At 49.7% G+C, this 23,318-nt stretch overlaps 1 protein-coding gene across 4 annotated transcripts in view; it reads left to right on the top strand.

Annotated features, from left to right (window-relative positions):
• Positions 1–23,318, top strand: part of BLM (BLM RecQ like helicase) — a 102,012-nt gene that overhangs the window by 12,914 nt on the left and 65,780 nt on the right. For 2 of the 4 annotated variants that reach the window (XM_062206282.1, XM_062206284.1), the window contains exons 2-3: positions 22,370–22,456; positions 23,135–23,236. In XM_062206282.1, the coding sequence (XP_062062266.1) occupies positions 23,139–23,236 (98 nt within the window). In that variant the 5' untranslated portion in view covers positions 22,370–22,456; positions 23,135–23,138. Of the gene's footprint in view, positions 1–9,791; positions 9,983–10,073; positions 10,437–22,369; positions 22,457–23,134; positions 23,237–23,318 lie in introns of those variants that run through there. The other 2 variants (XM_062206281.1, XM_062206283.1) reach the window with 2 other exon arrangements.

Below are 23,318 nucleotides of genomic sequence, written 5' to 3'. Positions count from 1 at the left end.
TTTTTTTTTTTGACAGGCAGAGTGGACAGTGAGAGAGAGACGAGAGACAGAGAGAAAGGTCTCCCTTTTTGCCGTTCGTTCACCCCCCAATGGCCACTGCGGCTGGTACACCGCTCTGATCCGAAGCCAGGAGCCAGGTGCTTCTCCTGGTCTCCCATGGGGTGCAGGGCCCAAGCACTTGGGCCATCCTCCACTGCACTCCCGGGCCACAGCAGAGATCTGGACTGGAAGAGGAGCAGCCAGGACAGAATCTGGCGCCCTGAGCGGGACTAGAACCTGGGGTGCCAGCGGAGGATTAGCGTATTGAGCCGCGGCGCTGGCTGGTAATGCATTTTGTTTCCTAAAACTGACTACTTTAAAGGCCTGGGAACAATGACACTGCAGTAGCAATGCCCATACCTAGTGCCCAGATCTTAGATTTTAAGTTCCTTTGCTAATTAGAAGAAATCAAGTCTATTGCGGGGGGGGGGGGGGGGGGGGGGGGGGGGCAGTCAGTTCTATGCCTGAGCTCAAGAAAGTACACGCAGCCTGAGAACAGCTTGTGCCAGAGGAAAAGAAAATGTCCAATAAATGATGGGAAGATGTCAAAGGACAGAGGAGAAATCACAGGGGAAATTAGAAAATAATCTTGAGACAAATGAAAACAAAAACACAACATACCAAAACTTATTGGATGCTGTAAAAACAGTGCAAATTTCTTTGCACCAAAATAAACTTATATTTAAGGGAATTTATAGCTGTAAATGCTTCCCCTAGAAGATCTTAAGTCAGCAACCCAGCTTTACATTTTAGGAAACTAGAGAAAGAAGAACAAACCTATCCCAAAGCTACTAGAAGGAAGAAAATAAGATTACAGCAGAGATAAGCAAAATAGAGAATAGAAAAAAGAGAGAAAATCAACAAAACTTGGAGTTAGTTCTTAGAAAAGATCAAAAAATGTGGGCAAACTTTTAGCTAGATGGGCTAAGAAAAACTCAAATAACTAAAATCGGAAACAAAAGATGGGATGTTACAAATGACTTTATAGAAACAAAAAAGGTTTGTAAGGAAATACCATGACAACAGAGAGATAATGTAGGTGAAATAGACAAATTCCTAGAAACACATAATCACCAAGGCTGAATCATGAACAAGTAGGAAATCTGAAGAGATTAGAACTAGTAAGGAATTTGAGTCTGTGGTTGGGAACCCCCAACCAAGAAAACGCAGCACCAGGTGACTTCACGGTGATTTCTACCCAGCGTTTAGTGAAGAATCAACCTCAGTACTCCTTGACTCTTCCAGCAGATCGTGTACCCGAGAAGGGGCTAACACCCAGAATAGGTACAGAACTACTGCCGGGGCCAGTGTTGTGGCACAGGGGGTGAAGCCACCGCCCGCAACACCAGCCCCATATAAGCTGCTCCACTTCCGATCCAGCTCCCTGCTAATGCCCCTGGGAAGGCAAAGGAAGATGGCCCAAGTGCTAGTGCCCCTGCCACCACACGGGAAACCTGGATGAGAGCCCCAGGCCTGGCCCAACCCTGGCATTGCAGCCACTTGGGGAATGAATCAGTGGACGAAAGATCTGTCTCTCCCTCAAAAAGAAAAGAACTATTTCAGCTCAAGAAACAAATAATAATAATAATAATAGTAACAACAACAACCAGACTTAAAAATGAGCAAATGGGGCCAGTGCTGTGGCATAGATGGTAAGCCACACCACCTTGTGACACTGGCATCCTGTAGTTCATGTCCTGGCTACTCTGCTTCTAATCCACCTTCTTGCTAATGTGCCTTTGAAGGCAGCGTGAGATGTCCAACTCCTTGGGCCCCTGCCACCCACAGAGGAGACCTGGATGGAGTTTCAGGCTCCTGGCTTTGGCCTGGAAGAACCCTGGCTTAGTTAAGGGGATTTGGAGTGTGAACCAGCGGATGGAAGATCTCTCTCTGCCACTCTGCCTTTCAGATAAATAAATTTTTTTTTTTTTTAAATGGTGGTTGCCAGGGGATGGGAGGAGAGGGAACTAAGAAGTTACTGTTTAATGGGTGCAGAGTTTCAGTGCTGCGAAGTGAAAGCTTTCCAGAGACTGTGAACATACTGAACAGTCCTGAATGAACACTGAAAATGGTAATTACGGTAAACTGTACGTTGTGTGCCTTTAACCACACTGAAAAAGGGCAAAGGTGCCACTCCCACTGGCTAAATATGAAACAGTTTTGAGCATCAAAATAAATAATGACCATAATGAATTACAACCCTGAATAAATTAAGTATCCTCACTGATTTTTTTAAAAAATAATGGGAGAAGGCAAAAGTTCTTTACAGTAGATTGCCAACTACTAATGTAGAAAGAATGATCTACAAATCATTTTTTAAAAGAGATTTTTGGCTGGCGCCGCAGCTCAATAGGCTAATCCTCCGCCTGCGGCACCAGCATTCCGGGTTCTAGTCCCGGTCGGGGCGCCGGATTCTGTCCCGGTTGCCCCTCTTCCAGGCCAGCTCTCTGCTGTGGCCTGGGAGTGCAGTGGAGGATGGCCCAAGTGCTTGGGCCCTGCATCCCATGGGAGACCAGGAGAAGCACTTGGCTCCTGGCTTTGGATCAGCGTGGTACGCTGGCCACAGTGGCCAATGGAGGGTGAACCAACGGCAAAGGAAGACCTTCCTCTCTGTCTCTCTCTCACTGTCCACTCTGCCTGTCAAAAAAAAAAAAAATTTTTTTTTAATTTATTTATTTGAAAGGCAGAGTTACAAAGAGGCAGAGAGAGAGAGAGAGAGAGGTCTTCCATCTGCTGGTTCACTCCCCAAATGGCTGCAATGGCTGGAGCTGGGCCAATCTGGAGCCAGGAACCAGGAACTTCTTCGGGTCTCTCACGTGGGTGCAGGGCCCAAACAGTTGGGCCATCCTCTACTGCTTTCCCAGGCCATGGCAGAGAGCTGGTTTGGAAGTGGAGCAGCCAGGACTCGAACTGGTGCCCATATGGGATGCTGGCACAGCAGGCAGTGGTTTTACATGCTATGCCACATTGCCAGCCCCTCATCATTTTTTTTTTTTTTAAAGATTTATTTATTAGCGTTTCAGACAGAGGGGGAGAGAGAGAGAGAGAGAGGTCTTCCATCTGCTGGCTCATTCCCTAAATGTCTGCAATGGCTAGAGCTGGGCCAATCTGAAGCCAGAAGCCTGGAGCTTCTTCTGGTCTGCCACGTGGGTGCAGGGGCCTAAGCACTTGGTCCATCTTCCACTGCTTTCCCAGGCCATTAGCAGAGAGCTGGATGGGAAGTGGAGCAGCTGGGACAAGAACCACCACGCACAAGGGATGCCGGCGCCACAGGTGGAGGCATAACCTACTATACCACAGCTCCAGCCCCTATAATTCTTCAGGCGCGAATCATCAATGGATGCTAAAGGGTTTTTGTTTTTTTGTTCAGTTTTTTAATTGATTTCTGGCATCGTCACATTTGGTTGGAGAAGGTGTTGCTGCGATTTCAGTCCTTAGGGTTCTGGTGAGACTAGCTTTGTAGCCCAGTACGTGGCTGGATTTTGTAAATGACTGTTCTTGAAAGATTGGTGGGCGTCCTGCAATTGTTGGGAGTGGAGTTCTGTGTACCTGGAGTTTGGGTTACTCAGATCTGCTGTGTTACTGGCTTTTTTAGTTGCTTGCTCTATCAGTTACTGAGAGAGGTATTTTTAAATCTACAATTAAAGTATTTTCTCTCCTTATAATTCTGTCAGTTTTGCATCGTGTGTTTTGCAGCTATTTTAGTGGACCACAGGAATCTAGAGACCTGATTGGTGGACTGGAAGCTGTCATTTTGCAGTGATCCTCTCCATCTCTAGGAAGGCCAGGCTTTCTGTCTCACAGACTATTGCTTATTTTATTCCTACCTCCCACCCCGGCCTCTTCCTACCAAGCTTTCTGCACCCTTAATGTTTTAGATGTGTCTCTAGTGAACAGCAAGTTTAAAGCCACATAGCATTTTCCCCCACTTAGGTTGCTAATCTTTATAACCAAGGCAATTGGTTGATTTACATTTATTGTGACTAATAAATACTTGACTTTCAATCCACTACTTTATTTTTGTGCCTTGTATTCTTTCCCTCTGTCTCTCTTTTGTTTAGCTTCCTTGTAGGCAAGGGTTTTTGTCTTTTGCTTTTTGTTGTTTTTTTTTTTTTCCTTTAAATATCGTTTCATTTCCCTCTTCTAACTGGATTCTAAGTTACATACTGTTTTTATTTTTCAGTAGTTACCCAAGAAAGTACAACGTGCACATTTACCTTTTCAGCATCTGAAGCTAATCAGTACCTTTGTGCCTCTCCTGGGGACTAAGCATACAAAGACTCTACCTCCCTCCTCACTTTTGTGTTACTGTGGTTGGAGTTTTTATTTTAGTTTTTTCCCATTTTCATTTTATTTCAAACTCAGAGAGAGAGATATCATCCCTTTAAAAAACAAAAAAAGATTTATTTGTTTGAAAGGTACAGTAATAGAGAAATAGAGACAGAGAGGAAGAGATCTTCTATCTGTTGGTTCATTCCCCAAATGGCTGCAAAAGCCAAGTAGGAGCCAGGAGACCAGGAACTCCATCCTTGTCTCCCCTGTGGGAGGCAGGAACCCAAGTACTTGGGTCATCTTCCGCTGCCTTCTCGGGTGCAGGAAGCTAGGTTGGGAATGGAGCAGCTGGAAGCCATTGTCGCAAGAGGCAGTTTAATCCGCTGTGCCACAGCACACCCAGTCCCCGCCACAGTTTGTACACACTTGCACGTGTGGGGCACACACACTGATAAGACACAAAGCACAGGGCAGCAGTCGGTTCTCCAGTCCCTACAGGGTGCTGTAATGAGGGCTGCAGTGCATCTGCATGGTTCTACAGGAGAGGAACTCCACGCTCAGGACATTTCTCATTGCCCTGGAGTTGGGGTGGGTCTCCGTGGTTCCCAGAGAGAAGGAAGGCCTTGAGGTTCAATACCCTGAGAAGAAAGACTTTGGCAACAGGGAGAGAGAGGGGAGTGCTTTGCCTGTGCTCCCCCTGGGCCATCTCTGGCCAACCTCACTCCACATCTCCGGGGGTGCACTCACCTCTGGCCCGCGAGCCCATTTGCTGCTCCCTGTGACCTTTGCTCAGAGGGCTTGGACCGGGTGAGAAATCTGTGGAGCTGGATCCGGGACACTTTTCTCCAGTTTACTAGTTTAAGTTATGTGTAAGCTGCCAGTAAATCCACCCATAGAATTGCTTAATTTTGGTTATTGTAGTTTTCATTCTGAAAGTTCTTTTAACAAGGGGATTTTTTAAAAATATAGTTTTCTTTTTCCTGCTGATACTTTCAAGCGTGTCTTGTATTTATCTCAGTGTAACATGTAGAGATAGCACCTGTCTACCTCTGCGTTGCTAGTGCTCATTCCAGGTGCCTGTGTGCACGGCTGTGGCTGCCGTATCTCGCCCTTGGATAGTCACCTGTGAGAACTGTGCAAGACCTGGGATAAAGGTGGATCCCTCCAGAGAGGGTTTTGCCTTTGTCAAGTGCCTTAGAGTTGGGCTCACTTTAATCTGGGTGTATGGCCTGGAGGCCTTTTATTTTAATCACAGGGCTGGTGAGAACTGGTCTGAGAAATGTCGAGCGGTGGTCTGTGTCTCTGCCCAACCCTGCAGCGATGGGTGACTTTCCTTTCCTGCTGAATTCCTGGAACGGAACTGAGCTTTGATTTTGGTTGCTCCGAAGGAAACAGCCCCGTGGAGGCTTCTCGCTTTGGGCAGGCCCTGACTTGGACTTCCCGCCTGTGGGTGTCCCTGAAGCTGCACAAACTGATGTTCAGATTCTCAGGATTCCACAGATGTCCTCAGGATGGAAGCCACTACAGAGTCTCCTTACCAAACTGGGTTCGCAGGTTCATTCTTGACTCCATGAGAACAGCTGGTGACGGACAGAGCCAGCGCTCACCCCCTCTCCATTCCTCTTCCATGTGTGATTGATGTTTTTAGGTGGTGGGAATGGGTGGCAAACAGGGCAAATGTACGCCCTCCCCCCAGAGTACATGATGAAAAACTTCAAAAAGGGGGGCCGGCGCGGTGGCTCAGTGGGTTAACGCCCTGGCCTAAAGCACCCGTATCCCATATGGGCACCAGTTCGAGATCCAGCTGCTCCACTTCCTGTCCAGCTCTCTGCTATGGCCTGGGAAAGCAGTAGAAGATGGCCCAAGTCCTTGGGCCTCTGTACCCACCTGGGAGACCCAGAAGAAGCTTCTGGCTCCTGGCTTCAGATCGGTGCAGCTCCGGCCGTTGCGTTCATCTGGGGAGTGAGCCTGTGGATGGAAGACCTCTCTCTCTCTCTCTGCCTCTCCTCTCTCTGTGTAACTCTGACTTGCAAATAAATAAATCTTTAAAAAAAAAAAAAAAAAAAAACTTCAAAAAGGGACATACAGCAGACTGGTTTTAAGCTCACCCCAGGGAAACTTCATACATTTGGTGAAATAGATTGGTCCTCTTTGGGGGCAGGGTGATCGTCCAGGGGGTCCTTAAGTAAACAAGTGGTCAGCAGTGTATATCGGGTCATCATTGCGAAACCAGGCTGCCAGGCCAATTCCTGTAGTTTGACTGCTGGCAAGGCATAATCCTCTCTCAGCCACCCTGGCTGAGAACTTACTTAGAAGAAGACTGTAAAATCATGATGACCCGAATGACAGCCCCTTCAAAATGCCAGCCAGAACCTAAGAAGCCATTTTATCTGAGGAGTCAGAGGAGGTTCCTCCGCCTTGCATGCTGGTATTCCTTCCGCTGCCACCTGCATTTCCCACACCTTTGGGAGAGATTGTCTGTGCAGCTGGAGCCTCCCAGGGGCCGCCCACATCCCCGGGCCGCCAGTCCCTACCCCATGTACTCCAGCTGGGAGGAGCCAAGAGGAACCGGCCAGTAATCCCCTTCCCAGTAAATGCCGAGAGGCCCTGCAGATGCCACTGAGAGGCCCAAGGGCCCATCTACTATGACAGCGACGATCAAGGGACGACGTACCTTCATATATATATCAGCCTTTTTCCCCCACCGATCTCCTGAACTGGAAGAACCATAGCCCTTCATTCACTGAGAAACCCACGCCATGGTGGGTCTGACACAGTCTACCATCCAGGCCCAGAGCCCCCTGAGCCAACGAGCTGACTGCCGCACTCCTGCCGACTCCTGACCTGAGGAACACTGCTGGTTACCCAGGCTGCCCGAGGCGGTTAGAGAACACGCTGGCAGGTTGTCTAAGTGCCCAGGCTCACTCCGTCCTGAGGAAGATCCCAGGGGGCCCTGACGACGCTGAGGGTTCCAAATGCTCGAGCTTTCCAAGGGGCCCTTCTAAGCATGAAGGAACGAGGGAAAGGCTGTGAATGCGAGTGACTTCCAAGGCATTCCGAGGACCTGAAGAGCGCCCTGTGGCCCTGCAGCAGCAGCAGATCAGCGGGTGACCAACGCGGCTTTCGCCGGCCTGTCACAGGGAGACCTCAGACGCGAGCTGCAGAAGTTGGAGGGCTTTGCTGCCGGGAATGCCAGCCAGCTATTGGGGGTCGCCACAGTGCTTTCAATGAAGATCTGACCAAAGCTTAAAGCAAAAGGCAAATCTGCTTGCCACAGCCCTAGCAGGACAGTCAGGACACCCCCAAGGGGTGCCCTGTCGGGTCCAGGACAAGGCCCGGGAGAGAGGTGCACCAGAGGGACACGGGTGCCCGGAGGCCAGACCAGGATGAAACCAGAATGCCCACTGTCACCAGAAAGGTCACTTGGAAAATGAGTGTCCTCAGCAGTTGGGAAACTATTACTCAACTCCCCGGGCCCAAGAGAGAGGACATGTGATCCAGGGACCAACCCTCACAGTGACCGTTCGAGGCCCTGGGAAGACTTTGTAGGTGTAGCCACCAGGGAAAACTAGGAAGCAGGCTAGGACAGACCCCAGCAACTCATGGTCGGAATGACTGTAGGGGGCCGGCCCACTGACTTCATGTTGGACACTCGAGTAGACCGCTCAGTGCCAACCCAGCCTGTGAGCCCCCTTGCACAGAAACTAGCTACTGCCCTGGGAGCCACAGGTCCCCAGGCACATTGCCCCTTCTTCCTGCCATGCCCATGCAATTTGGGCAGCTGTGAAGTCATTCACGAATTCCTGTACCTCCCTGACTGTCCTGTGGCCTTAATGAGTCAGGATCTGTTAGGAAAACTGCAGCACCAGATAACTTTCAACCCCCCTGGCCAAGGAGCCCTGACTCTGGGAAAATCAGAAGCAGAGACGACTCTCACAGGTCCCCAGGGAGAAGGATGGTGCCTCCGTAGCCTCTGAGAGGAGCCACAGCAGGGACTTGAGCTTCCCTTTTGAGGGCCTGGAGTATGGGCTGAGGGCAGTTCTCTTTGGCCAGAGACATACCCCCCAGTAGTAGTAGAACTAAAACCAGGGGCTGGACCCACCCACCCAAGATTATTTCATCCCTCACAAAGGCACAAAGTGGGATTCAAAAGCATCTGGAGAGAACTCTGAAGTATGAAATCCTCCAGCCCTGCCAGTCGCCTTGGAGCACGCCCCGCCTACCAGCTCAGAAGCTGGGAACTGACAACTATTGCAGCTCAGGACCTACGGGCAGTAAACCAGGCCACCGTTAGCGTACACCCTGTCATCCCTAACCCCTGCACTCTGCCAGGTCTCATCTCCGCCGAAGCTGCCTTCTTTACACGTGTGGACCTCAAGGACCTCTTCTGTGCCCGCCTGGCCCCTGAGTCAGCCAATCTTCATCTTCCGGTGGGAAAATCCCGAGAACAGAGATCAAGGCCCTTTGACCTGGACTAGACTGCCTCGAAGACTCAAAAACTCTCCAGCCATTTCCAGCACTGCGCTGGCCTTGATTAAAAACCTCAGTGGACCAGTGTGGCTGCATGCTACTGCAGGATGCGCACGGGAGGATTGTATGGAGGGAACACGGCTGCGCCTTACCCTCCTGTGTCTCAAGGAAAAAGGCTCAAATCCGCCAGCAGAAGGTAAAACACCTTGGTTTTCACCTGTCCCAAAGCCAGCATCAGCTCAGTCCAGAGGGAAAGCAGGCAGTCTGCTCAATTCCAAGCCCCTCGACCCAACAAGTGTGAGAATTCCTGGGGGCTGTCGACTTTGCAGAATCTGGATTTCCAGTTTCTGTTCTAGCCAAACCCCTTTATGAAGCCACACGGGTGAGAAAGGGAGCCTCTGTTGTGGGAACAGACACCAGAAAAGGCCTTTAAACAGATCAAGTAAGCCCTCACTATATCCCGGACGTAACTAAGCCTTTTTTCCTATACGTGCATGAACGGTGTACAGTGGCCGGGGTGCTGACCCCCAGGCTGGAGTCTTGGCATCATCCAGAGGCATATTTCTAAACAAGTTGACTCTCTCAAAGCTGGCCACCCTGCTCCGAGCTTCTGTCACCACAGCCCTCCTCGTATCAGAGGCTGGCAGACTTGCCATGAGGCAGGATTTAACAGTCCAAGTGCCACACTTGGTCTTGACCCTGATGGAATATAAAGGGCAATGCTGGCTAACTGATGCCCGAATGGTCAGATATCAGGGGACACTGTGTGAAAACCCGCTCATTCGCCTGGAGGTAGTGAAAACTTTTTTTTAAAAAATATTTGTTTTGTTTGAGAGGCCAAGAGAGAGAGATGGGGAGACAGAGAGCTCTTCCATCTGCTGGTTCACTCTCCAAATGCCTGCAACAGCCAGGGCTGGGCCAGCCAAAGCCAGGAGCCATTAGCCGCATCTGGGTCTCCCACATGGGTGGCACGGACCCAAATGTTTAGGCCATCCTTCTGCTTTTCCTAGGCCATTAGCAGGGAGCTGGATCAGAAGTAGAGCAGCTGGGACGCAAACCGGTGACCATATGGGATGCCAGCATTGCAAGTGACAGCTTTACCCACTATGCCACAACAGCCCGCCCCGGTAGTGAAAACTTTAAACCCTGCAACTACTGCATGTGGCCGGTGTGCCAGAGCACGACTGCACAGAAGGCACAGGTGAGGTGTGTGCCAGCTGCCTGGACCTTCGGATCAGCCCCAGAGCCCAGGCGCAGAGTATTTCACTGATGGTGGTAGTTTCTCAGAGGAGGCAAACGCCTCGCAGGATGCTCTGGAGTATCCTGCATTCTACCACTGGGGCAAGACGCCTGCCCACAGGAATCTCTGCACAGAAGTTGGACGCCGTCACGCTGACCCGAGCTCTCCAGCCGGCGGCTGGAACCTGTGTCGACATCCACACAGACTCCAAGTACGCCTTCAAGCACTCTCCACGGGCCCTTTCATATGGGAAAAGGACTAATCCATTCGGGGGGAAAAGACACTAGATGTGGAAAAGAAAGCTTTGAGCTGTCTGGGCATCCAAAAGAGTGGCTGTTATGTACTGTTGGGGCCATCCAAAGCGGGACGCCACCTCCCCTCGGGGAAATCAAAGACCGAGGCTACCAAGGGACAGGTAGGGACGATCATCTGACTGCTGCCTTGTTCCCCAGCTCCCTAGCAGAATGGGACCCAAACTACTCCCAGCATGAGTTAACCTGGTTCAAAACTGAAAGTGGAAGTTACATCCCCGGTGGATAGTGGGGTGGTGGTCCCTGAGTCCCTCGCCCCAACTTTTGTTAAGCGGTTCCACCAAGGAACTCACAGCAGCCAGACAGCGCTGGAATCCACGCTGGGCTGGCACTTTTACCCCGCCCCCCTAGACCGTTTCAGCATAGCCCGGGCAGTGTGTGACAATGTGAGGTGTGCCCAGAGCAACCCCCACCAGGGGCCTAAGGTGCTCCCCCAGATACAAAGCATGGGAGGAACTCCATTTGAAAACTTAGTTTTTACTGAGCTCCCTCATGTTTAGGGCTGCAATTATCTATTGGTTTTTGTGTGCACTTTCTCAGGTTGGGTAAAAGCTTTCTCAACCCGCACTGAAAAGGCCCACAGAATGCCCCGGTTTCTGCTAAAGAAAATTATCTCACTTCGGGATCCCAGTCGCTCCTGTATCCAACGGCTGGCCCTCATTCATAACGGAGGTGGTGCAGATGGTGGCAGAAGGACCAGGAATCACCTGGCAGTTACACACGGCTTATTGGCCCCAGGGCCCTTGAAAAATGGAATGGAGAACAGAACTCTGAAACACAATTGAGTAAATTCTGCCAGGAGACCCACCTACACTGGAACCAGCTATTACCAGCAGCTCTGTTAAGGAGTAGGTCTAGCTCTGCCCAGCAAACAGGGCTCTCTCCCTTTGAAATCCTTTACAGGAGCCCTTCCCCATCATCAAGGGAATACAGGGAGATCTAAAAGAAATAGGCAGCCTCACCCCGAGACAGCAGATGCAAATCCTCGACCCTATCTCAATCAATCATTGGGTTAGGAAACAACTACCCAGTGGCTTAGCAGACACCCATCCCTTTAAGCCAGGAGATGTGGTATGAGTGAAGGAGTAGAATGGTCATCCCCTAGGACCCCCTTAGAGAGGTTCGTTCACTGATGTTTTGTCCAGCCCTGCTATAGTTAAGGTTGCCGAGGTGGCATCCTGGATCCACCAGAAGAGGGTGAAAATGGCCTCTTACGGCCTGGAATACTTCCCCAGTCCAGCTCTGCCATGCAAGTTGACCATCCAAAACCAGCGAGCCATATCCCGAGAGATCCCCAAGGACGACAGCCCTGCTTTGGTCACTCTGGAAGTTGACTAATCTATGCACAGCGGAAGCTTGAGGGATCCACCACCTGGCGGGATAAATGGACCATTCTAACTTTCTGTATCAGTGTTCTCACTGTAACGCACTGTCGCCCCTTCCTGCTTTATGCTGCTGTGACTTTAGGCCTTGTTCTCGCAGTAGGATGATGGAGACTGCTCCAGCCCGCTGGAGCTGTGGTAGGGAGTTTCTGTTAGTGGTCTTCTTCTTGTTCTTTTAAGATTTATTTATCTATTTGAGAGGCAGAGTTACAGACAGACAGGGAGAGACAGAGAGAGAGGTCTTCCATCCACTGGTTCACTCCCTAAATGACCACAACAGCCGGAGCTGGGCCAGGCTGAAGCCAGGAGCTTCTTCCAAGTCTCTTGTGTGGGTGCAGGGGCCCAAGTACTTGGACCATCTTCCACTGCGTTCCTAGGCCATAGCAGAGAGCTGGATCAGAAGTAGAGCTGTTGGGACTCAAGCTGGCACCCATGTAGGATGCTGGCACTGCAGTCAGAGGCTTAGCCTGCTACACCACAGCACTGGCCCTTGTTAGTCTTTTACCTCTTTTGGGCAGGGTGTTTTGTTGCTTTTGGTTGCATCTAATCTGACTCCCTTTTATAGACCTCAGTTCCTCATCCTGTGACCTGTGTATTCGCATAGCCAGATCGGGCCTGGGTGTTACCACAACCCTATTTTACCATACTCGATTCTCCTGCAAGGGAACAGTCTCAAGAACTTGCAGACATAAGATGACCACCTATTCCGTCTGCCAACAAGAGGGTCTGTACGCTTGTTTCGACCCACAGTGCTCAAGTGAGGAATGGCTAGAGGTCAGAAGCTGCAACAGTAAACATCAAATCATTGACCGAACCCAGATCACCAATCCAGAATGGCCAGTGTCAATGTAATTTGATAAATGTGGGGGCCATGGAACACAACAGGTCACCCTACCTGTATGCGGGAAGTAAGAGGGTGCTGGTGGAGACCAGCTACTGCAGTCCATGTGGAGCCTGTCTTGGGAGTGAGAGTACAGACTCAACGACAAGTACACGTGTCGGAAAACCTCAAGTTGTGCCCCTGATTGTCCTTCCTGGAGTTGTGTTTCATGGGCCCCTTGGCAAGGCACAAAGTAAACAGCACTCTTGCAAAAGGGTATTGCTGCATCAGACTGTCCCTTAGGGGCCTGCAATCCTGTTAATTTCACTGTCCTCAACCTAAATGACCCTGGATGGGGAAATAACGGATAGGTTGGGATATATCTATGGATGAGGCCAAGACCCTGGAGTCTTGTTAGACTTCGAGAAAGTTAAGTTCCCACACCAGGCCTCATCTCATGGAGTCTCTCATTCCTTCTGTGAAGAGATGAGAAAAGACTCCCCACCATGTCCATCACAACCAAAAATCTGGTCCTGATCCTGCAGAGACTGTAGCTCGATCTCTAAATGTCTCTTGTTATGTCTGTGGGGGACCCAATACGGGAGACCAGTGGCCTTTGGGGACGCTAGGGAACTAGACCCTCGAGCCCTGTGATGAAGCCAAGGCTCCCCCTCCACTCAACTGCCAGTTACTCAAAACCTCAGTTACTGGGAAAAAAAACTGTCTCGCCCAATGGAGGGGGCAGGGAGTTTAACGTTTCAGTTGGAAACCAAAATTTCTTTAATGCAGCCACGCTTAAAAACTCAGTGGTGAGGATCCTGAAATCACACAGAACCAAATCCCCACCCCTTGTCCAGTTTCTCTAACCTCAGGCCTGGGACAGCCTCGCCGCAGACACTGAATGGCCAAACCCCGGGGGACTATGCTGGATATGTGGAAGGCCACCTATACTGAATTAACCCGATACTGGTCCGGATCCTGTGTGCCGGGAACTGTCCGCTCCTCCTCCTCCCTACTCCCACTGGCCAGAAAGGAGCACTAGGGGGTCTCCCATATACAGAGATGTAGGGGGCCAAAGAGAGCTGGTGACTACAAAGGTGCTCAATGGCCCCCTGTGCAGAGGATGGGTCCTACGGGTACTGGGCCCCCATCTACGGGGTGAACCGTATCATCAGGTTACAAGCTGCTGCTGAGACTCTGATTAATGACGCTGTAAGGACTCTCAATATAGATGCCAGACAGCACACTCAGAGGCACAGTACTCTGTCAACACCATTTAGCCTTAGACTGCTTGGCCTGCCTCTGATGGAGGAGTTTGTGGAAGATTTAGCATGAGCAACTGCTGCCTACAGATAGATGATGAGGGCAGGTCATGGAGGAAATCACAGACCAGAGAGAACCATCACCCACGTCCCTGTCCAGACGGGCAAAGGCCGGAACCCCAGAGATTTGCCTGGGGGTGGTTCTCCGCTTTGGGGGGATCCAAGACCCTCCGAAGTGTTGTGGTTTTAATGTTAGGGGCCTACCTGATTCTACCTTGCCTGCTGCCCCTGGTTGTAATGTCTGTCTTCAGCCTCATGGAGGCCATGGCGGCACATGTGATAATGTTATGGAAGCAGAAACCCTTAAACCAGGATGGTGCTCCTCCTTCAGAAGATCCGAGCATCAGAGCGGGTAATGTGGTAGGGATCTTCCAGGAACAAGAAAGTAAGGAGGCCTAAACAGTAACTATGTACTCATGGGGAACCCTATAGCAACACTGTAGCACTAGAGCATCCAGTCAGAATGTATGTAACCACTAAAGGAGCTGAAGCTGAAACGGGACACTAGCAGAGGTATCTAAGGCAGTGTGCTGCTGTATGCGGGGCTCACTTTTGGATGTGCATCCACTGAGCCAGCCCTGGCATGATTAAACTGCTTCCTGCTAAAAACCTCTCTCTTCGAGTATCCAGCTGCAAGAGCAACGCTAGGCAGTATGTGAACAGACATTGTAGTTTGCCAATTACCGACCTGGAGGATGTTGCTTACTTACTAGTAACGTTTGTTGAATTTTGACTCCTTTCCTTGTTATTAGGGTTTTCTTACTAGACGTTAAACATATTTTTGAGACTTCTTCTTTTAAAAAATTTATTGATTGATTTGAAAGGCAGTTAGACAGAAAGGGGTGGGGGGATACCTTCCATCTGCTGGTTCATTGCCCAAATGGCCATAATGCTAGGGCTGGCCCAAACTGAAGCCAGGAGCCAGGAGCTTCTTCTGGGTGTCCCACTTGGGTGGCAGCTGCACAGGTACTTGGGTTGTCTTTTGCTGCTTTCCCAGACCATTAGCAGGGAGTTAGACCAGAAGTGGAGCAGCTGGGACTTGAACTAGTGTCCATATGGAATGCTGGTGTTGCAGATGGCAGCTTAACCCACTATGCCCCTGCACCGTCCCCTTTTTTTCTTTCTTGAAAATTTTATTACTTGGGCCGGTGCTGTGGCGTAGCAGGTAAAGCCGCTGCCTGCAGTGCCGGCATCCCATGTGGGCGCCAGTTTGAGTCCCAGCTGCTCCACTTCTGATCCAGCTCTCTGCTTGGCCTGGGAAAGCAGTAGAGGGTGGCCCAAGTCCTAGAGCTTCTGCACCCACGTGGGCGACATGGAGGAGGCTCCTGGCTCCTGGCTTCAGATTGGCACAGCACCGGCTATTGCGGCTATCTGGGGAGTGAACCAGGGGATGGAAGACACCCCCTTGCCCCGCGTGCGCCTCTCCTTATCTCTCTGTGTAACTCTGAATTCCAAATAAATCTTTAAAAAAAAATTATTACGTATTTGAGACACAGAGGCAGACAGCTTCCATCTGCTAGTTCACTCTACAGCTGCAGTGGACAGGACGGGAGCTGGGAGCTCAGTCCAGGTCTCCCACATGGGTGGCAGGGACTCAGTTACCCCTGGGTCTTCGTTGGTGGGAAACTGGAGTCAGGAGCCAGAGATGGGGTCAGACCTAGGGACTCCAGTTGATCACTAGGCTGGCGGTCTGTAAAGATGGAGATGACCACATTTAAATTCCTTGCATTTAATGTGATTGTGAAATATTCCTCCCCGAGGTATTCAGTGTCCTTTTCCCCTGTGCTTTTGTCAGATGGGTTTTAGAGGTGTTTTTGTTGAATGTGTGAGAGATTGTTTTGGTGTTTTAATTGGAATTTTGTTAACCCATACATTTGTGAGGAGTTGTTGCCTTTATGATGTATAGACCTTCTCATCTAAGAACATGAAGTGTTCGTCTGTTTCTCCCAGTAATATTTGGTCATTTTCTTCATATCAGTTATGTATGTCCTTTGTTAGGTTAATTGCTAGTTGCTCGATATTTGTCATAGCTATCTTTAGTGGAGTACATTTTAAAAATTGTATTGTCTAGTTATTACTACTACATGAGAGTGCGTTTGATTGGAGAATTTATGTTTTATTTAACCACTTTTCTGAAGTTTTAATTATGCATTGTTGTGACTGATTTTTTTGGATCATCCTAGTATGTAATCAAGTTGTCTACATGAAGTGATAATCTTATCTCTGCCTTCTATTTTGAATAGTTTGCATTGGCAAGAAGGTCCAGTGTGAGGGTGAAAATGAGAACAGTCTTGATTGGCCCCTGGCTTTCATGGATTCACCCCTAGTGTAAAATACATTACATTGGCTCTTGATTGGAAGTACTTCTAATTCTGTGTTTTAATCTGTTTGTCAGAAATGGTTTGAGTTTTATCAGATATCTTTTTAAAAATGCATCAATAACATGTGCTGCTGTGTGATTCCATAGAAATGAGCAAAAAGAGGGGGCCACTGTTGTGGCACGGCAGGTAGAGCTGGCATCCCATGTGAGCGCTGGTTCATGTCCGTGCTGCTCCACTTCCGGTCCAGCTCCCTGCTGGTGGCCTGGGAAAGGCAGTGGAGGATGACCGAGTATTTTTACCTCTGCCACTCATGTGGGAGATCCCGATGAAGCTCCTGGCTCCTGGTGGTCTTCGGAGGGGTGAGCCAGCAGATAGAGGATCTCTCTCTCTCTCTCTATCTCTGAATAAATACATCTTGAAAGGCAGGAAGGAGCAAGAAGTTCAGGTACAGCAAAACTAATCTAACAGAAGGAGCACAGGAAGTGCACTGGGGTGCTGGGAGTGCTATATATCTCGATTTGAGTTTTGTTAACAGTTATGTTCACCAGTCAACCTACTGAGCCACACGCTGAAGCTTAGTGCACATTCCTTCGTGGCTGTTATGTCTCAGTAGAAGTATATGTGAAAACCTACTGATCTCATCACATGGGTTTTTATTCACCTATTGTGTTCGTGTTTCCATTATTGGTTTCACTTCATGTTGTACCACCTTTATGTTTCTGGGAGAAGCCATTGTTCATCACAGTTATAAACCTTCTGAGACATTTTTTTTTTTTTTAAGATTTATTTATTTGAAAGAGTTACAAAAAGAGGTAGAGGCAGAGAGAGGGGTCTTCCATCTGCTAGTTCACTCTCCAGATGGCCGCAATGGCCGAAGCTGCGCCGATCCGAAGCCAGGAGCCTCCTCTGGGTCTCCCACGTGGGTGCAGGGGCCCAAGGACTTGGGCCATCTTCTACTGCTATCCCAGGCCATAGCAGAGAGCTGGATTGGAAGAGCAGCAGCCAGGACTAGAACTGGCGCCCACATGGGATGCTGGCGCCTCAGGCCATGGCTTTAACCCACTGCGCCACAGCACCGGCCCCATGAGACATCCTTTCTCTCTTCTTTAACATTGTTTTTTATTTTCTCTTCCAATAAACATTGATGGAGTGCTACACACTTAGCTGTGGATTGCAAAGCCAGTAGCCCATATTGCCATAGCACTTACAGTCTGGTGGGAGAAATAGTCCATGAAGTAATTACCAAAGTGAATGTAGAATTACACTTTGATAAATACTGCCTTCGGAGGCCATTTATTAGTATTATTTTAAGAGTGTATTATAGCAGAACCTTTCTTTACCAAATGCTTTGTATCGCTCTCTATCTGCCAGACACCATTCTCAGTGCTCCACAAGCACTCAGTTTGCCTGTAACAACCGTGGGAAGTGGGCATTCTTCAGATGAGGGGGCTGAGGTACAGAGAAGGTCAAGGAGAGGTCCAAGGAACCTCGCTGATGGGTGGCAGAGCCGGGGTGGCGTGGCGTTTGGCTCTGAGCCCGTGCGCTTTGCCACTGGTAGGCTGCTGCCTCTGTGTAGAGTTTTCCTGAGGGCAGTCATGACCTGATCGCCATGGAGGAGGAGGCGAATGAGGCGCAGGAGTAGACCGTGCCGAGAGGGTCTGCGGGAAGGCTTGAGTTCGAGTGCCGACCACTGCATCACACGCTAGGTGGTCAGGAAAAGTAGAAAAAGGCTGTTGAGGGGCTGTTGTCATGGTGTGGTGGGTGAAGCCGCTGCCTGTGACTCCAGCATCCCACACCAGAATGCCAGTTTGAGTCCCAGCTAGTCAACTTCTGATCCAACCCTCTGCTACGGCCTGGGAAGGCAGCAGAGGATAGCCCAAGTCCTCGGGCCCCTGTACCCACAAGGGAGACCCAGAAGAAGCTCCTGGCTCTTAGCTTCTGCCTGCTCCAGCCCCGGCTGTCATGGCCGTTTGGGGAGTGCACCAGCAGATGGAAGACGGCTCTCTTTTTCTCTCTTCCCTCTGTCATCCTGTCTTTCAAGTACATAAATAAATAAGTAAATATTCTTGAGGGAGGGTGGGAGGAAGGAAGGAATGTTGAGGTCATTACCATGGAGCTCATTAGTGATCCTGGTCAGGGGGTTGGTGTTGTGATCAGGGTAGAAGCTGGACTTGTGTGGAGAGTCTGATTGCATGTGGAAGTGGGGAGCGGAGGTAAGTTTTTCACGAAGTTTGACTTGGCCAGGAAGGAGACAGAATGGACAGTAATGTTGTTTGGGTCTGTGGTGCTCGTATAATTGTGATTGTCCTCTTTTGGTTACTTTTCTCCCAAAGGAAGAGGCTGTTTAAAAGATAAAGGGAAGCTGGTTGAGAAGGGGCCAATTACGCAGCAAAGAAAGATTATAATAGAGTAGTGTTCTTGAGAAGGCAGAGCACTGGGTGGAGTTGACCTTGTTAATCAGGGTCAGCTGGGTCCACGTAAAAAGTGGATTAAGATCAGGATGCTTGTTTTGTATAATAAATTTGGTGCTTTAAAAAAGGATTTGTGGGAGCCAGCGCTGTGGCGCAGTGGGTTAATGCCCTGGCCTGCAGCGCTGGCATCCCATATGGGCGCCAGTTCGAGACCCAGCTGCTCCACTTCCGATCCAGCTCTCTGCTGTGGCCTGGGATAGCAGTGGAAGATGGCCCAAGTCCTTGGGCCCCTGCACCCATGTGGGAGACCCGGAAGAAGTTCCTGGCTCCTGGCTTCAGATCGGCACAGCTCCTGCCATTGCAGCCAACTGGGGAGTGAACCAGAGGATGGAGGACCTCTTTCTCTCTCCTCCCTCTCTCTCTCTCTCTCTGCCTCTCCTCTCTCTGAGTAACTCTGACTTTCAAATAAATAAATAAATCTTTAAAAAAAAAAAGGATTTTGGGGCCAGTTCTGTGGCACAGTAGGTTAATCCTCTGCCTGCAGTGCTGGCATCCCATATGGGCACTGGTTCTAGTCCCGGTTGTTCCACTTCCAGTCCAGCTCTCTGCTATGGCCTGGGAAAGCAGTAGAAAATGGCCCAAGTCCTTGGGACCCTACAACCGCGTGGGAGACATCGAGGAGTTTCCTGGCTCCTGGCTTCATATTGGCAAAGCTCCAGCCGCTCTGGCCATCTGGGGCGTGAACCAAAGGAAGGAAGACCTTTCTCTCTGTCTCTCCCTCTTACTGTCTGTAACTCTCTCAAATAAAATAAATAAAAATCTTTATTTAAAAAAAGATTTTAAAATTCCTCCTTTTAAAAATAACTTATTTTTGTTATTTTTAGAAAAACATTTGTATTGATTTGGAAGGTAAAGAGAGCTAAAGACAGAGTGGCTGGTGCTGTGGCATCATGCGTAAAGCTGCCGCCTGCAGCACCAGCGTCCCATATGGGCGCCAGTTTGAGTCCCGGCTGCTCCACTTCCAATCCAGTTCCCTGCTAATGCGCCTGGGAAAGCATCAGAAGATGGCCCTAGTGCTTGGGAGCCTGGCCATGTAGAAGACCTGGTGGGAGACCAGAAGAAGCTCCTGGCTCTTGGCTCCAGCCATTGAAGCCATCTGGGGAGTGAACCGGTAGATGGAAAATCCTCCCATCATAACTCTGCCTTTCAAATAAATAAATCTTTAAAAAACGAGAGGTTTTTCCGTCTACTGAATTCACTCCCTGAATGTCCACAACAATCACAGCTGGACCATGCTGAAGCTGGGAGTTAGGAACTCCATTTGGGTCTCCCATGTGAATGGCAGGGACCCAGGTACGTGAACCATTATCTGCTGCCTCCCAAGGTACATGCTATTCGCAGGAAACTGGATTGGAAGTAGAGTAGCAGGGATTCAAACCTAGACACTCCAAATGGGATGCAGGCATCTCAAGAGGTGGCTTAACTGCTATACCGAATGCCCGCCTACCCGTGGGTTTGCTGCTTCTTGTATCAGTATTGATGATTTCGTATTTTTGTGGGAAAAAAGTTTAATTTAGATTTTAAAATCAACTATTATGCTATGATACTTAATATTTCCATGTGTATCTCTCCTGTGTTCTATCTTTTCATTATATTTTACTTTTTTCATATTTTATCCTAGTTTTTGCCTTATCCTTCCTACTCCCACCCCCCAAATAATGACTTCTTGATATTATCATTTTCCAGAATTCTTCTTTATTGGTTTCTCTCTGCCATTTTCCAAGGGTTCTGAATGTTGTTCCGGGGTTTTCCTCAGATCTGCACTCACGGAACACTCCATTGTCTCCTCTCAGATAAAGCAGACTTACCAAGGGCCATGGGTTCCTGGTGGGACCCAGAGGCCCTTGAGACTGATTGTAAAACTGTGTTTGTTTTCATGGACAGAGGGCCTGTCACTTTTGTCAGATTGTCCGTAGAAGCTATGACACAAACTGCTAAGAACCACTGCCAGCTAAGAGCTGTGGTATTTTAATTACCACTATTTAAAGACAGTATAGCAGCAGGTGGTCAGCCCAGTGGTTAAGATGGTCTGTGTCCCATGTTAGAGTTCCTGGGTTCCCTACCAGCTCCCTACCAGCTCCTGCCCCAGCTTCCTGCCAATGCAAGCCCTGGGAGGCGGCAGTGACGGCTCAGGTAGCTGCACTCCTGCCACCCACTTGGGAGACCCAGAGTGCATTCTGGCTCCTGGCTCCATCCCTGACTGTTGCAGGCATTTGGAAAGAGAACCGGTGGCTGCAAGCTCTCTTTCTCTTTGCTTCTCAAATAAAAAATAAAACTAATGTAGTTTTACAAGGTTGGGATTTTTTCCCCCTCTGCCCCAGTTTGCTAAAGACTGTACTTTATGCATGGATTACAAAAGTTTTCTGCAATGAAATAAACTTTATCTTTTAATTCCACTTTCCACAAACTTTGAAGTACTCTTGTACTTAAAAAGAATAAGTGGAGAAAACACATTTACGGCCTTCCTGTCCGGGGACTCTGTAGAAGCCGTGTTTGATGTTGAATTTGACCGGAGGACAGAGAGCTGCTTCCCTCTGTGAAGCGATGCTGAGTTTGCTAAGGCTGTGACTGCTCCTGCGTCAGGCTCCCCACTTCTGCCCCAGAGAAGGGGAGCGAGTGAGCCGGGCAGAGCCTGGCAGCCGTCCCGCAGGCCCCCACTGTTAGGAAAGGCCTGGAGACAGAAGTATGTGAATGGCATTGGATGTCTTAGAGAGGACTTCTTGGCAGTCTGTCTCTCGAGGTCCTGAAATAGCCATTTTAGGACAACAAGAGAATAAAAGGAAGGTGGTCCTAATTTGAGTGGATCCTAAAACAGTAACTTGAGTTTCACATGTTTGAAAGGAAAAGAATTCTGTTCTTTTGTGCAACTTTGTTTTTACCATCCTGTGGTTTTGTGTTTAAGATGTATTTGTTTATCTGAAAGACAGATTTACACAGAGAAAAGGAGAGGGAGAGAGATCTTCCATCTGCTGGTTTACTTTCCAAATGGCTGCAACAGCCAGTGCTAGGCCAGGCCAAAGCCAGGAACTCCATCTGGGTCTCCGACGTGGGTGCAGAGGCCCAAGCAGTTGGGCCATCTTCCATGCTTTCCCAGGTGCATTAGAAGGGAGCTGGGGCCAGTGCCGCGGCTTGATAGGCTAATCCTCACCTGCAGTGCTGGCACCCTGGGTTCTAGTCCCGGTCGGGGCGCCGGATTCTGTCCCGGTTGCTCCTGTGCTGGCGCCACAGGCAGAAGATTAGCCTATTGAGCCGCGGCACCGGCCACCAGGGAGTTTTAATATTTATTTATTCACCCATTAAGGCAGGCAGGCAGAGAGACCTTCTAGCCACTGGTTCATTTCCCAAACACCCAAAATAGCTGGGGCTGGACCAGGGCAAAGCCAGGAGCCCCAAAGTCAATCCAGATCTCTCATATGGGTGAGGAGGACCCAAGTACTCAAGCCATCGTCCGCTGCCTTCAAGAGTACGCGTTAGGAAACTAAATTGGATGCCGAGTAGCTAGGACTGTAACCAGGCACTCTGATAGGACGTGGGCGCCCCAAGCACAGCTTCATCACTGGGCCACATGCCTCCTCTTATTTTATTTTCTGATTGATACATAATTGTCGTATTTGGGGGGTACAGTATGATAATTTTGATACATGTGTACAGTGTATAGTGATCGAACCTGGGTAATTAACACATGCATAACCTCAGATACATTCTTTCTCTGTAAACTTAGGTGACCAGTTTAAGAATGAAACACAGTTAATGTGCAGCTTGTGATTTCCACGGATACCAGCGAGCGTTGGCAGCCCCTTCCCCTAAGGTGGGTGATAGAAGAGTAGGTCTTTGGTGACAGTGCCTGGGAGAGGGGTTATCGCCTGCACATACAGCGAACACTTCTGCTGTTGCAGATGGCAGCTTCCTCATGCTCCGGTAGCTCTGCTGGGCAGGAGCGCGGCGACACCAACACTTGTTCCCCGAGTGACATAAGTGAGCCGGGTGGAAGTCTCCCGTTGGGCTGAGACTGGGTGATCGTGAGCACTGGGGCGTCCCTGGTTGGCCTCTGCCCCCGGCCAGTGCAGGGCAGCTCCCTGCTTCCCAGAATCCTGCGGGGGACTTGGTTATTCCTTGTTCTTTGTGTTCGCATCTTGTACTGACGTTTCCTCCCATGTCACTCCCCGTCCCATGCCCGCTCTTCTCTCAGGCCAGGGCCCATGGTCCTACAAGCCCTCCCCAATAGTCCTTTCCTGATGTTTTGGTTGTTTCACTGTGTGTGTGGTGGAAGAGAGAAGGGCATCTTGTTACCTACGCGAGCCTTCAGCGAGTTGATGATTCTGCAGTGCAGATGTCACCAAGGCCACCCACTGACCAGAAAGAGCACCTCATTACCGCGGGCGCAGTCGGGACAGGGCCTGTCTGACTCGAGTCTCCTCCCGCAGTGAGTCCTGGCGTTGGCGTGATCACCTACCTCCACTGATAACTTTCCTCCCTCACTTTTTAGAATCATGGCTGCTGTTCCTCAGAATAACCTGCAGGAGCAGCTGGAGCTGCACTCGGCCAGGAAACTCCATAACAGGTTAAACCTCTCCAAGCCCAAGTCCTCGTAAGTGTTGTTGCTTGGGTGGCTTGTCCTAGGCACCGACTGCACCCTGTCCTGTGTGTGCCTTAGCTTCCCTCCTCCCTTT

The sequence above is a fragment of the Lepus europaeus genome, chromosome 11 (genome assembly GCF_033115175.1).
Source record: "Lepus europaeus isolate LE1 chromosome 11, mLepTim1.pri, whole genome shotgun sequence".
Classification (NCBI taxonomy): domain Eukaryota; kingdom Metazoa; phylum Chordata; class Mammalia; order Lagomorpha; family Leporidae; genus Lepus; species Lepus europaeus.
This window is presented reverse-complemented; position numbering and strand designations above follow the sequence as displayed.